Raw genomic sequence first — 15,045 nt, 5'->3', positions numbered from 1 at the left:
TTACCTATTTATAGAATAAAAGTTTTTCTCACTTTAAAGGACTTTAATTATTTGACATGGCCTACAATAATCGTTAGGTATGCCATAAATACCTTTAATTTATTTGTTTTCTTCATTACTAAGCATTGTATTTATGGAGGCTCAGCCTTTAAAATTCATTGAGTATGTTGTAATATTATCTCCCATCCAAACTGGTAAAAACTAGAGGAAAAAATCACTGGCAGAAAAACTATTATAAAAACTATAGATATCCAGAAAGATAGCAGAAATGAATAAAATATTAAAATAATTATTTTCCATATTCTATACTTCTTTAAATCGAATTTAAAATTCATTTGATTCTATATTTCTTAAATTTGGTGTCATCTTAGACTTTGCATCAGTTTTTAAAGTAAGGCTATCTCTTTTATCATTCTCAGTTATCGAGAACAGTGTCTATAATTTTGGAAAACATGGGATTGCAAAATTTTTGATTGCATTGGCTATCTTGGGCTTATTTTATCTACTTTTGCTTTTGTGTCTGGAGGCTACATCCTGGAGCCTGGAAAACTTTGTCTTTCATAAAATTATATCTAATGTCCACAACATATTCACAAAAGGCAAGAAGGTAAGTGACTAACATAGACTTTAGATACAACTCAAAGAAATCTCACTATTAGGCCAAAATGTATGAATATACATATTCCTATCTCTATTACTTGATAAATAAAATAGCACACAATTATCTCAAGATCTAACTGGAACTAATTTGAATCATAAGTCTCTCATTTTAACTGGATTGACTATGATAGAAAGCACTGCTTTTTGCACCTACAGTCTGAGTTGTATTTAGCTATAAATATGGAATTGACTTTTTAAACACTATGTAGTAGAGTGCCTAGGTTGCTCAGCTGGTTAAGTGTCTGACTCTTGATTTCAGCTCAGGTCATGATCTCAGGGTTGGATTGAGCCCCCATGTTGGGCTCTGCAGTTAGCAGGGAGTCAGCTTGAGATTCTCCCTCTCTCTCCCCCTTAAATGAATAAATAAATCTTTATTTATTTTATAGAAAACAAAAAACTATGTAGTATTGTAGGGCTTCATGGCTTCTACCAGTCAGATTGTTCATTACTTCTTTATATAGCTCTCAAGATTTCACATAAGCTCAGGGTTTTGCTTAGGATTTTAAAAATTCTTTTAATGGTCCATCCATTCAATTACTGAATTCCTTCCAGTCTATACTTGAACCTCTTGATGCAGGAACCACTATATCTGTCTCTCTGTAATTTCATTCATCTGAATTCTGTCCCTGGGTGCTATTCAGGGGTGGCTCTAGATCTTGGCCATAAATTTCTCTGAGTCTGCATATCCTTACTATTTCACAAGGAAAGATATCTTGAGACCATATGGTCTCTTCCACTACTTGGAATTTTAATTAGGATGAGAAAAAAATCACAATTATCTATGAGAATTAAAAGGTCCTATTTTCCAGAGTGACTGCACAGTTTGCATTCCCACCAACAGTGCTAGAGGGTTCCCCTTTCTCCACTTCCTCACCAACACCTGTTATTTCTTGTGTTTCTGATTCAAGCCATTCTGACAGTGTCAAATGACATTTCATTGTAGTTTTGATTTGTGTTTCCCTGATAATCAGTAATGTTGAGCATCTTTTCATGTGTCTGTGGGCCATATGGATATCCTCTTTGGGAAAATGTTTATTCATGTCTTCTGTCCATTTTTTAACTGGATCATTCATTTTTGAGTATTGACTTTTATAAGTTCTTTATTTATTTTGGATGCTAATCCTTCATCAGATATGTCATTTGTGGGACACCTGGGTGACTCAGTCAAGTAAGCATCCAACTCTTGATTTCAGCTCAGGTCATGATTTCATGTCTGAGATTGAGCCCAGTGTAAGGCTCCATGCTAAGCTTGCAGACTGCTTAAGATTATCTCTCCAGGAGCACCTGTGTGGCTCAGTTTCTTGAATGTTTGACTCTTAGTTTTGGGATCATGATCCCATGATCTCAGGTCATGGGATCAAGCTCTGCATTGGGCTTGCACTACTTTCTCTCTCTCTCTCTCTCTATAGATAGTAGATAGATAGATAGATAGATAGATAGATAGATAGATAGATACATACATACATACATACATACATACATGCATATAGATAGATATAGATACATAGACATATAGATATAGATATAATTTTCAAATATCTTCTCTCACTCCATAGGTTTTCTTTTAGTTTTGTTGATTGTTTCCTTCACTGTGCAGAAGCTTTTTATTTTGATGAAGTCCCAATAGCTTATTTCTGCTTTTGTTTCTTTTCCTCGGGAGAAACATCTAGAAGGAAGTTGCTATGTCAAAGAGGTTACTGCCTGTATTCTCCTGTATTCTCCCCTAGGATTTTTATGATTTCCTATCTCACCTTTAGGTCTTTAATCCATTTCAAATTTATTTTTCTGAATGGTGTAAGAAAGTGGTCCAGTTTCATTCTTTTGCATGTTGCTGTCCAGTTTTCTGAACACTATTTGTTGAAGAGACTGTCTTTTTCCCATTGGATATTCTTTCCTGCTTTTTTTTAAAGATTAATTGACCATATAGTTGTGGGTTCATTTTTGAGTTTTCTATTCTGCTTCATTGATCTAGTATCTATTTTTGTGCTAGCACCATACTGTTTTGATCACTTCAGCTTTGTAATGTAACTTGAAGCTTCCAGCTTCGCTTTGCTTTGTTTTTGCTTTTTTTTAAAGATTTTATTTGTTTATTTGAGATAGACAGAGATAGCAACAGAGAGCACAAGAGGAGAGGAGAGGTGGAAGCTGGCTCCCAGCTGACTAGGAAGCCCGATGCAAGTGCTCAATCCCAGCACCCTGGGATCATGACCTGAGCCGAAGGCAGACATTTAACCAACTGAGCTACCCAGGCTCTCGTGCTTTGCTTTCTCAAGGTTGCTTTGGCTATTCAGGGTCCTTTGTGGTTCCATTTAAATTTTAGGATTATTTGTCCTAGCTCTGCAAAAAAAAAATGCTGTTGGTATTTAGATAGGGATTGCATTTAATGTGTAGATTGCTTTGGGTAATATAGACTTTTTATGAAGAATATTTGTTCTTCCAATCCATGAGCATGGAATGTCTTTCCATTTCTTTGTGTCATTTTCAATTACTTTCATCAGTGTTTTATGGTTTTTAGAGTACAGATCTTTTACTTCTTTGGTTAGGTTTATTTCTAAGTATCTTATTGTTTTTTGGGCAATCCTAAATGAGATTGATTCTTTAATTTCTTTTTATACTGCTTCATTATTGGTATATAGCAACATAACAGATTTCTATATGTTGATTTTTATATCCTGCAACTTTACTGAATTCATCTATCAGTTCTACATTCGTGTGTGTGTGTGTGTGTGTGTGTGTGTGTGTGTGGTGTCTTTCCACATTCTACATTGAGGATTATGTTGTCTGCAAATAGAGAAAGTTTGGCTTCTTTCTCGCCAATTTGGATGCCTTTTATTTCTTTTTGTTGTCTGATTGCCATGGCTAGGACTGCCAGTACCATGTTAAATAACAGTGATTAGGGGTGCCTGGGTGGCTGAGTCAGTTAAGCATCTGTCTTTGGCTCAGATCATGATCCCAGGGTCCTTGAATCAAGCCCCATGTCAGGCTCCCTGCTCAGGAGTGAGTCTGCTTCTCCCTCTCCCTCTGCCACTCTCCCCTGCTCCTGCTCTCTCGCTCTCTCTCAGATAAATAAATAAAATCTTTTCTAAAAACCATTTTAAAATGCCTGGGTGGCTCAGTGGTTGAGCATCTGCCTTTGACTCAGGGTGTGATCCCGGGGTTCCAGGATTAAGTCCCGCATCGGGCTACCCACAGGGAGCCTGCTTCTCCTTCTGCCTGTCTCTGCCTCTCTCTGTGTGTCTCTCATGAATAAATAAATAAAATCTTTAAAAAAAAAATAAAACAGTGATGAGAGTGGACATCCTGTCTTGTTTCTGACCATAGAGGAAAAGCTCTCAGTTTTACCACATAGATGATGATATTAGCTGTGGGTTTTCTCCATAGATGGCCTTTATTATGTTGACGTATGTTTTCTATAACCCTACTTTTATCATGAATGAATGTTATATTTTGTCAAATGCTTTTTCTGCATCTGGTGAAATGATCATAGGGTTCTTAGCCCAGATCCCCCTTCAGGGAAGAAGTTGATGCCCCCAGCTTTTGGGAGCACTATCTTCAGATAATTTTCAATTGTCATTATCTTTATGGATTGCTTCATCTACAAAAATTCTTGTCTTCCAAGGTGACACTTCTTCCCAGATGGCCTGCATCCAATCACTTACAGATACAAGAGTAAAATGTTTGGTCATCTCAATGCCTCTCAAACAACTTCACGCTTCCTCCTAGGGGGTCAACTGAGGATGTCCTTTGGCCTGATTCCTCTCTTTACCTATTCCTGATTCCTTCCTCTCCTTTACACAGGTTTTGACCCCAAGGGAACTCTACCTGCAGGTTAATACCAGGATAGTTCTAATAAGTAAGAATATAATAAGATAGAGTTTTAGGACTAGATGATTCCCCACTGTCAATGAGGGCCATGTTACTGATGGAAAAGGAAACACGGATTTCCTCTGACACAAAGTAATGTTCCAGTTGTTAAAATTTTCACCAGTACTGAATTGGGATGATATGTCAGGAAGAGAATGCACTAATTGATAGATATATCAAGGAATCAAGAAATATGGGGGAAAATAGCAACCATTAGAACAATGGAATTGTGAGACTGTTGCTAAACTCCTTACTCTATAAAAGGCAGAGAGTTATTAGTAAGAGAGCTCTATTTTCCTTCAGTGGAAAAGCAAAGAAAAGTGAGTACTTAGGCTCAAGGTCCAATTTTCAGATTTGATGAGTTCCAGGAAGGTCAAATTCAACCAAGGCAGATCTGCTATGCCAAGATCACAGCTCTTTTTTTTCTTTTTTTTTTTTAATAATACTGCGGATTTCTTTTTTTAAGATTTTATTTACTTATTCGTGAGAGACATAGAGAGTGAGAGGCAGAGACACAGGCAGAGGGAGAAGTAGGCTCCCTGCAGGGAGCCCGACATGGGACTCGATCCCGCGTTTCCAGGATCACACCCTGGGCTGAAGGCGGTGCTAAACCGCTGAGCCACTGGGGCTGCCCAAGATCACAGCTCTTATTAGAAAAGGATGGAACCCTGACACATAGAATAGGAACATCTGAGTTAATGACCCAAAAATCTTAAATTTCCAGATTCCCCTGAACACAAAGAGTCTACTGAAGTGGCATACTTCTCTCTGTTAAGAAGTCACACTCCCTTCTCAGGTGAAGAAAATATGGAAGTCTCCCCTGCAAAACAACGTGTGCCTATTCACAGCTTTTGGTGAATAGTCAAATAGTCAATAGTCAAATAGTCCCTCACTAATCAGTAGAAAACAAAGACAAAGTCAGTGAAGAACTATAAGACACTACCAACTAGATCTAGATGATATTTATAGAACACTTCCCCTAATAAGAGTATTTCACATGGAAACTTCACCCAAAATACCATTCACAATTTTTAAAGAAATAATGCAGTGTTTTCTGATTATCTTGAAATTAAGCTACAAATGAATGATAAAAATATAACAGGAGAACATCTATAAGCACTGGGAAATTAAACAACATACATCTCTGGAACCCTCCATCAAAGAGGAAATTAAGAAATATTTTGAACTGAATGAAAATGAAACCAAAACATACCAAATTTGTGGGATGTGCCTAAAGCAGTGTTTTAAGGGAAATTTATAGTATTAAATGGTTTACATTATTATTGAAAAAAAGTCCCATTTTATTTTTCCTTCCCTTTCCCTATGTTCATCCATTTTGTTTCTTAAATTCCACATACAAGTGAAATCATACGGTATTTTTGTCTTTCTTTTTTATTTTTTTTATTTTTGTCTTTCTTTGACTTGCTTCACTTAGCATAATAACCTCTATTCCATTCACATCATTGCGAATGGCAAGATTTCATTCTTTTTGATGGCTGAATAATATTCCATTATATATATATAAAGAATATGTGAGATATATATATATATATATCTCACATATTCTTTATCCATTCATCTGTCAGTGGGCATCTGGGCTCCTTCCATATTTTAGCTATTGTGGACATTGCTGGTATAAGCATTGAGGTGCAAGTACCGCTTCAAAACATGCACCGATACAAACCAATACATGTTTGTATCCTTTGGATAAGTACCTAGTAGTTCAATTGCTAGGTCATAAGGTAGCTCTATTTTTAACTTTCTGAAGAATCTCCATACTGTCTTCCAGACTGGCTGTACCAGTTTGCATTCCCACCAACAGTGTAAGAGTAAGCACCATAGTGCTTACTCATAGCTGTATAAAAAGTAATTCTTCCAGACTGGCTGTACCAGTTTGCATTCCCACCAACAGTGTAAGAGGGTTCCCCTTTCTCTGCATCCTTGCCAACATCTGTTGTTTCTTGAGTCTTTAATTTTAGCCATTCTGAGAGGAAGGCAAACCATAAGAGTCGCTAAACTCTATGAAATAAACTGAGGATTACTGGAGGGGAAGTGAGGGGGGGAGAATAATTGGGTGATGGCATTAAGGTGGGCACTTGGAATGAGTACTGGGCATTATATGCAACTGATGTATGACTAAATTCCACCTCTGAAACTTTAGAAGAAAAAAGAAGGTCCCAGGTTAATGACTGAAACTTCCACCTCAATAAATTAGGATAAAAAGAGTAAAATAGACTCAGAGCAGGCAAAAGTAAATAAAAATAAAAGAAATAAAATTGCAAACAGAAAAGCAATTGAGATAAATTAATGAATGCAACCAAAAACTAATTTAAAAAATGATTGTAATTGATAAGCCAATAGCCAGAGTAATCATGAAATAGAAACATACTACCAGTATGAGGACAAATGAAGAGCTACCACTATGGATACCACAGAAATTGAAATCCAGTCTATCTCATAAATTTGTCACCTTCTATGAAACAGAACAGAAAGACACAAACTATCAAAACTCACTCAAGAATAAAGAAACTAGTTTTATTTCAATTAAAGACATGTGCATATATAAAGCCTCCAAAAAAGAAAATGCTAAGCCTATATAATTTCACTTATGAATTCTACCAAATTTTAAAGAAATAGCATCAATTCTGCATTACTTCTCCCAGAAAGTAAAAATGGGAACATTTTCCAATTCATTTTGTGAAACCATCATCCTATACCAAAATGGAGAAATTACAAGAAACCAATATCCCTCATGAACACAGACACACAAGTTCTCAACAAAATATTCATAAACCGAACCCAAGAATATATGGAAGGAATAATACACTATGAACAAGTGGAGCTTATTCCATAAATATAAAGCTAGTTTAATATTTGAAAATTTGTTACTCACAATGTTAATAACCTCAAGAAGAAAAACCACATCTTAACACCAATTGTTGCAAAAAAAAAAAAAAGCATTCAACATTTGTGATTTTTTAAAAGACTGCTAAGGAAAGAAAGGAAACATTTCAACCTAATAAGTGGCCTCTACTTATATAGTCTACAGTGAACATAATGACAAAAGAGTGAATGTTTTCCCCCTAATATTGAAATCAGGACAAAGTTGTTCACTCTTACAGCTGCTATGCATCCAATTTTTAGAATGGAAAAGAAAAAAAAATCTTAAAGCAGCTCTCTTCTCACTCTTCTGACTAGCATGTTTACTGAGCTAACTACATTCTTCTGCTCCATTCCTCAGAAATGAAGTACTGTTAAATGAGTGCTTGATGCAAAACTAGACAGTTAAAAAGTTGTGCTCAAACAGTACAAATTACTATTCACAAAATATGTCTTGTTTCAATCCTACTTATCTCTCACCAAGCTCCCACTGCTGATGGCAGCTTTCTTCCATCCCCATCCTACCTTCAATCTTTCAATAAATCCTAATTTATTCTTCAAGCTCTGACTTCACCTATAGAGGGTATTTCCTTCAAAAGAGAAAAAAATCATTCTTTTTTTAACGTGGACCTAATGGTGTCTTCAACATATTTTATTTGGAACAAATCACACTAGACAACAAGTACAAGTGTGGCTTTTGTTTTCCATGAAGTGCCCATGTTATTGGCAAGAACATAGTGCTTACTCATAGCTGTATAAAAATATGCTCATGTCTCTAATTTCCAAATCTAAGCAAGTCAAGAATAAACTTACACATGAGAGTTTAGGAAATTGGGCTCTTGGAAATTAAACATTTTCTGATGTCTTTGATATTTCTTCCTCAGGTCAGCTTTGAAATGGTCACTCAGTTTAAACTAGATACCTAAAGTGAATTCATATCTGTGACTTTTGTCTTAATATAGTCTACAGTGTCCTGTCAAGTAATCAACGACTATGAGGATGAAGATATAAAAAATGAAGAAAACAGAGCCCTGGCACTGCCTCCCAAGTTAAAGAATACCCCACTGGTTCTGAAAGAACTTACAAAGGTAAAGTCATTCAGTAATCAACATCACAAGAATTTATTAGTAGTACTCCTAATCTATTGGAGTTCTTTGGGATCTGGATATATCTGGTAAAATAGAAAGTGAGAGGGGAAGAGCACTACAGGGGTTTGAGGTTATGATTGTGGTAGGCCCATAACCAGTGCTCCAGTACATTGTGGGGTCTTTTGTCTTATTTTCTCAGATTTATTATAAGTGTCCAGTTGTAAAGGCTATAAGAAATATCTCCCTTGTAGTCCAGAAATCCGAGTGCTTTGGATTACTTGGATTAAATGGAGCTGGGAAAACCACCACATTCAAAATATTGACTGGAGAGGAGACCACAACGTCTGGAGCTGTGTTGATTGATGGCTTTAACATCACCAAAAATATCAGAAAGGTATTTCTGCTCCTAATTACTGAGTTGGTACCCTAAAGAAGGAGGCAACTGGGCAAGTGGGTGGGGGACCTAAAAGGGAAGCTGGAATATATATATATTATTATATATTATATAATATATAATATTATATATTCTTTCCTCAAAAGTAACAGAATCCAGACACAGCAATAGTCATGATAACATAATTGAGTTTGAGAAAAGGCAAATATTCTTTCTGGCTGAAATAAAGTATGATTATCTTTAATGGGACAAACTAGAAACAAAAAGAGTGGCTATTTCACTTAACCCGCTATGACATAAGAATTTGGTATGAAACAATTATTAGAAAAAGTAGTTGTGAAAGATACTAAGAAAGTCAAATTGACAGCGTTTGGACTCCTTTTGGATGTAACTTCTAAGGAAAATAAACGATCTTAAGATATTGCCTGTGTTTTTATCATGAGTCAATGAATAGGTGAAAGTTACTTACCAATAACTAAACACAAGAGATGAGTCTGTTTGGAAGAGGATATGTCAAGTGTAAGATATCTGTGACACATTCAAATGGGAGAACAGCCAAGATGCCATTGGAATCTATGAACTGATACAGAGATATAAATTTGCGATTCATCAAAGCACAAGTGAAATTTGAACTGGATGGATAATCTATTGGGAGTATGGATAATAATGACAAGGGAGATGGGGGCTGAATCCTGAGGATTATCAACATTTCTATGATAGAGAATAACTGAAGAAAAATTGGACAGAACTAGTGAGATAGGAGGAAAATATGGATAAAGTTTTATTACACAATCCACATGAAGAGAAAGTGTCAAGAAGAAAATGAAACAGAAATGTGAAGCAAAATAGACCTCAATAGTATTCATTGAAAGCTGAAGCAGTGGGTTGACACACAGACAGGTGAGGGTGGGGAAATAATGAATGTGAACAAAACAGAAGAAAGGCAGCTGTCAAAAGAGGAAAAAGAGTGACACCCAGCATTTTAGGAAATGACAAAGAATCATAATTTATAGTAACTAGAACATGTTTATATGAATGGGGGGAAGCACTAAGAAGTTTAAAATATGTAGCAATAGGAGCTCTAGGATAAAAAAAGGCATTCATTCAAATAAATCATAAAAAATATAATAATCATATAAAATATGATTATTTTATAATCATAAAAAATATTATTATACAAGTCTAATTCCCTCTCCTACCCACCTTTCCTTTATTTTTTCCCACAGAAAAAGATAACCACTTTTATCACACTACATATATTTTATGCATAGTCAATAAAATATAATGATCTATCTTCCATTCTTTTACACAAAATGTAGCATACTAAACACAGACTCCTAACTCTGGGAAACGAACTAGGGGTGGTGGAAGGGGAGGAGGGAGGGGGTGGGGGGGAATGGGTGACGGGCACTGAGGGGGACACTTGAACAGGATGAGCACTGGGTGTTATTCTGTATGTTGGTAAATTGAACACCAATAAAAATTAATTTATTAAAAAAAATAAACACAATCTTTTGAATCTTGCCAAAGTGCTTTCCATATATGGTTATATAAATATGTACTAAACAAGCAATTTTTACAAATGCCTATATCCCTGAACCAATCACAATAGAGTATATGAACAACTCTTGTATCAATCTACCAGTCTGGTAGATTTTTTTTAATGGCATCTTGTCTTTATGCTGTATATTGTATCTCCATACTTATTTATCCTACATCTTTGCAACTTTGTAGCCTTTACCGAACACCAACACTCTTCCTCTGCCTCCCATCCCTGGTAATTGCCATTCAACTCTGTTTTTCTGTATTTTCTAGCTTCCACATAAAAATGAGATCATGCAGGGTTTTTTTTTTTTTCTTTCTATGGTTTATTTTATTCAACCTAACAGTCTCCAAGTTCATTGAAGTTGATGCAAATGTCAGAATCTCCTTTTTTTAAGATTTTATTTATTTATTCATGAGAGACACAGAGAGGGAGGCAGAGGCACAGGCAAAGGGAGAAGCAGACTCCATGCAGGGAGCCTGATGCGGGACTTGATCCCAAGACTCCAGGATCACACCCTGGGCCAAAGGGGGGCACTAAACCACTGAGCCACCCGGGGATCCCAGAATCTCCTTTTTTAAGGATGCATAATATTACATTGTATGTGTATATATATATATATATACATCACATTTTCTTTATCCATTCATCTATTGACAGTTTCTTAGGTCACTTCCATATTTTATCTATTGCAAATAAGATTGTAATGACCATGGGAATACAGATATCTCTTAGAGGTACTGATTTCATTTCCTTTGGGTATTTTCTTTTAAGATTTTATTTATGAGAAACACAGAGAAAGGCAGAGACATAGGCAGAGGGAGAAGCAGGCTCCCTGGAGGGAGCCTGATGTGGGACTGGGTCCCAGAACCACAGCATCACAACCTGAGCCAAAGGCAGTCATTCCACTTCTGAGCCGCCCAGGCATCCTTTCTTTGGGTATTATCACCAAAAGAGGGATTGCAGGATCATATAGTGGCTCTATTTTCAGTTTTTTGAGGAACTTTCTTTATATAAACATATATATGCACAATATATATTTTTTTTCCAGGAGGTCAGGAAATATTTTATTGACAACTAGGGACATGGCTGTAAGAGAGGGAAGCACACAGGACTGCAAACTAAAACCCAATAGCCAGCAAGGGCCCTTTGGGCCAAGAACACTGCATCCTGGGGTCCTCACGGTCTCCCACCAAACAAGACTGGGCATCCAGGAGAGGGGGCAGTGGCTCTGGTATGCCACAGAGTGAGAGGATATATGGTGCCTCATTATGAGCGACAGGGTAAGGAGGTAAAATGGAGGGAGGGCCCATCACTGCCTAAGACCACCTACCTCCTCCTCTCAGAGCCGACACCAGGTGGAGGACTGAACCATCTAAGATCTTGTAATCAGCTGCTGTCTTCTCATCATTCATCTGTTTTCCACTGTAGATGAGCCACTGCTGCTCTGGGGGATTCCCTCTTTCTCCTCCACACGCTCCTTGATTCGCTCCACCTTGTCTGTGGGTTCAATGTCAATCTCAATCTCCTTTCTGATCAGCGTCTTCACTTTAATTAGCATCTCCTTCCCAGTTTGGAGCTGCACACAGATATATATATATATATAATATATATATATATATATATTGAAGTTCGATTTACCAACATATAGCATAACACCCAGTGCCCATCCCATCAAGTTCCCACTCAGTGCTGTCACCCAGCCACCCCATCCCTCCGCCCATCTCCCCTTCCACTACCCTTTGTTTGTTTCCCAGTTAGGAGTCTCTCATGTTTTGTCACCCTCTCTGATATTTCCCACTCATTTCCCTCTTTCCCTTATAATCCTTTTCACATTTCTTATATTCCCCATATGAGTGAAACCACATGATGATTGTCCTTCTCCGATTGACTTACTTCACTCAGCATAATAGCCTACAGTTCCATCCACATCGAAGGAAATGGTGGGTATTTCTCCTTTCTAATGGCTGAGTAATATTCCATTGTGTATATATAAATATATATCACATATTCTTTATCCAGTCATCTGACAATGGACATCGAAGCTCCTTCCACAGTTTGGCTATTGTGGACATTGCTGCTATAAACATTGGGGGGGCAGGTGTCCTGGTGTTTCACTGCATCTGAATCCTTCGGGTAAATACCCAGTGGTGCAATTCATAGAGTAGCTCTATTTTTAACTCTTTGAGGAACCTCCACACTGTTTTCCAGAGGGGCTGTACCAGTTCACATTCCCATCAACAGTGCAAAAGGGTTCCCCTTTCTCTATATCCTCTCCAACATTCGTTGTTTCCTATCTTGTTAATTTTCACCATTGTCACTGGTGTGAGGTGGCATCTCATTGTGGTTTTGGTTTGTATTTCCCGGATGGCAAGTGACGCAGAGCATTTTATCATGTGCTTATTGGCCATGTGTATGTCTTCTTTGACTAAATTTTCATTCATGCCTTTTGCCCATTTTATGATTGGATTGTTTGTTTCTTGGGTGTTGAGTTTAATAAGTTCTTTATAGATCTTGGATACTAGCCCTTTTACTGATATGTCATTTGCAAATGTCTTCTCTCATTCTGTACGTTGCCTTTTAGTCTTGTTGACTGTTTCTTTTGCTGTGCAGAAGCTTTTTATCTTGATTAGGTCCCATAGTTCATTTTTGCTTTTGTTTCCCTTGCCTTCATAGATGTATCTTGCAAGAAGTTGCTGTGGCTAAGTTCAAAAAGGGTGTTGCCGGGATCCCTGGGTGGCGCAGCGGTTTGGCGCCTGCCTTTGGCCCGGGGTGCGATCCTGGAGACCCGGGATCGAGTCCCACTTCGGGCTCCCGGAGCATGGAGCCTGCTTCTCCCTCTGCCTGTGTCTCTGCCTCTCTCTCTCTCTCTCTCTCTCTCTGTGACTATCATAAATAAATAAAAATTTAAAAAAATAAATCTTTAAAAAAAAAAAAGGTGTTGCCTGTGTTTTCCCCTAGGATTTTGATAGATTCTTGTCTCAAATTTAGATCTTTCATCCATTTTGAGTTTATCTTTGTGTATGGTGTAAGAGAATGGTGCAGTTTCATTCTGCTGCACATGGCTGTCCAATAATCCCAGCACCATTTATTGAAGAGACTGTCCTTTTTACAGTAGATAGTCTTCCCTGCTTTGTCAAATATTAGTTGACCATAGAGTTGATGGCCCATTTCTGGGTTCTCTATCATGTTCATTGATCTGTGTCTGTTTTTGTGCCAGCACCACACTGTCTTGATGATCAGAGCTTTGTAGTACAACTTGAAATATGGCATTGTGATGCCCTGGCTCTGGTTTTCTTTTTTAAAGATTTTATTTATTTATTCATGAGAGACACAGAGACACAGGCAGAGGGAGAGAGAGAAGCAGGCTCCATGAAGGGAACCCGATGCGGGATTCAATCCTGGGACTCCAGGATCACACCCTAGGCTGAAGGCAATGCTAAACCACTGAGCCACCTGGGCTGCCCTGGTTTTCTTTTTCAATATTCCCCTGGCTATTTGGAGTCTTTTCTGATTCCACACAAATCTTAAGATTACTTGTTCCAACTCTCTGAAGAAAAGTCCATGGTATTTTGGTAGGGATTGCATTGACTGTGTAAATTGCCCTGGGTAGCACAGACATTTTCACAATATTAATTCTTCCAATCCACGAGCATGGAATATTTTTCCATCTCCTTGTGTCTTCCTCAATTTCTTTCAGAAGTGTTCTGTAGTTTTCAGGGTATTGATCCTTTACCTCTTCGGTTAGGTTTATTCCTAGGTATCTTATGCTTTTGGGTGCAATTGTAAATGGGATTGACTCCTTAATTTCTCTTTCTTCAGTCTCATTGTTAGTGTATAGAAATGCCACTGAATTTCTGGGCATTGATTTTGTATCCTGCCACATTGCCACATTGCTGTATGAGTTCTAGCAATCTTGGGGTGGAGTCTTTTGGGTTTTCTATGTACAGTATCATGTCATCTGCAAAGAGGGAGAGTTTGACTTCTTTGCCAATTTGAATGCCTTTTATTTCTTTTTGTTGCCTGATTGCTGAGGCTAGGACTTCTAGTACTATGATGAATAGCAGTAGTGAGAGTGGACATCCCTGTCTTGTTCCTGATCTTAGGGGAAAAGCTCCCAGTGCTTCCCCATTGAGAATGATACTGTGGGCTTTTTGTAGATGGCTTTTAAGATGTCGAGGAAAGTTCCCTCTATCCCAAAACTCTGAAATGTTTTGATCAGGAATGGATGCTGTATTTTGTCAAATGCTTTCTCTGCACATATTGAGAGGATCCTATGGTTCTTATTTTTTCTCTTGTTGATATGATCTATGATGTTGATGTTTATGAGTGTTGAACCAGCCTTGCATCCCGGGGATAAAGCCCACTTGGTCATGGTGAATAATCTTCTTAATGTATTGTTGGATCCTATTGGCTAGTATCTTGTTGAGAATTTTTGCATCTGTGTTCATCAGGGATATTGATATATAATTCTCCTTTCTGATGGAGTCTTTGTCTGGTTTTGGAATTAAGGTGATGCTGGCCTCATAAAATGAGTTTGGAAGTATTGCATTCATTTCTATCCTTCGGAACAGCTTTAGTAGAATAGGTATTATTTCTTCTTTAAATGTTTAATA

The 15,045-nt window shown here is 37.5% G+C and overlaps 1 protein-coding gene and 1 pseudogene across 1 annotated transcript in view; one reads left to right on the top strand and one right to left on the bottom strand.

The window, feature by feature from the left end:
• The window catches only part of LOC121487083 (phospholipid-transporting ATPase ABCA3-like), a 171,405-nt gene extending 162,483 nt beyond the window's left edge, over nt 1-8,922 (top strand). Inside the window, exons 25-27 of the mRNA XM_041748529.1 lie at nt 420-607; nt 8,367-8,492; nt 8,692-8,922. Coding sequence (XP_041604463.1) covers nt 420-607; nt 8,367-8,492; nt 8,692-8,922 — 545 coding nt within the window. The remainder of the gene's footprint in view (nt 1-419; nt 608-8,366; nt 8,493-8,691) is intronic.
• Nucleotides 8,923-11,476: 2,554 nt separating this feature from the next.
• On the bottom strand, nt 11,477-12,006 carry LOC121488153 (annotated as a pseudogene).
• Between the last annotated feature and the right edge of the window lie 3,039 nt (nt 12,007-15,045).

Source organism: Vulpes lagopus, chromosome 3 (genome assembly GCF_018345385.1).
Source record: "Vulpes lagopus strain Blue_001 chromosome 3, ASM1834538v1, whole genome shotgun sequence".
NCBI lineage: Eukaryota > Metazoa > Chordata > Mammalia > Carnivora > Canidae > Vulpes > Vulpes lagopus.
This window is presented reverse-complemented; position numbering and strand designations above follow the sequence as displayed.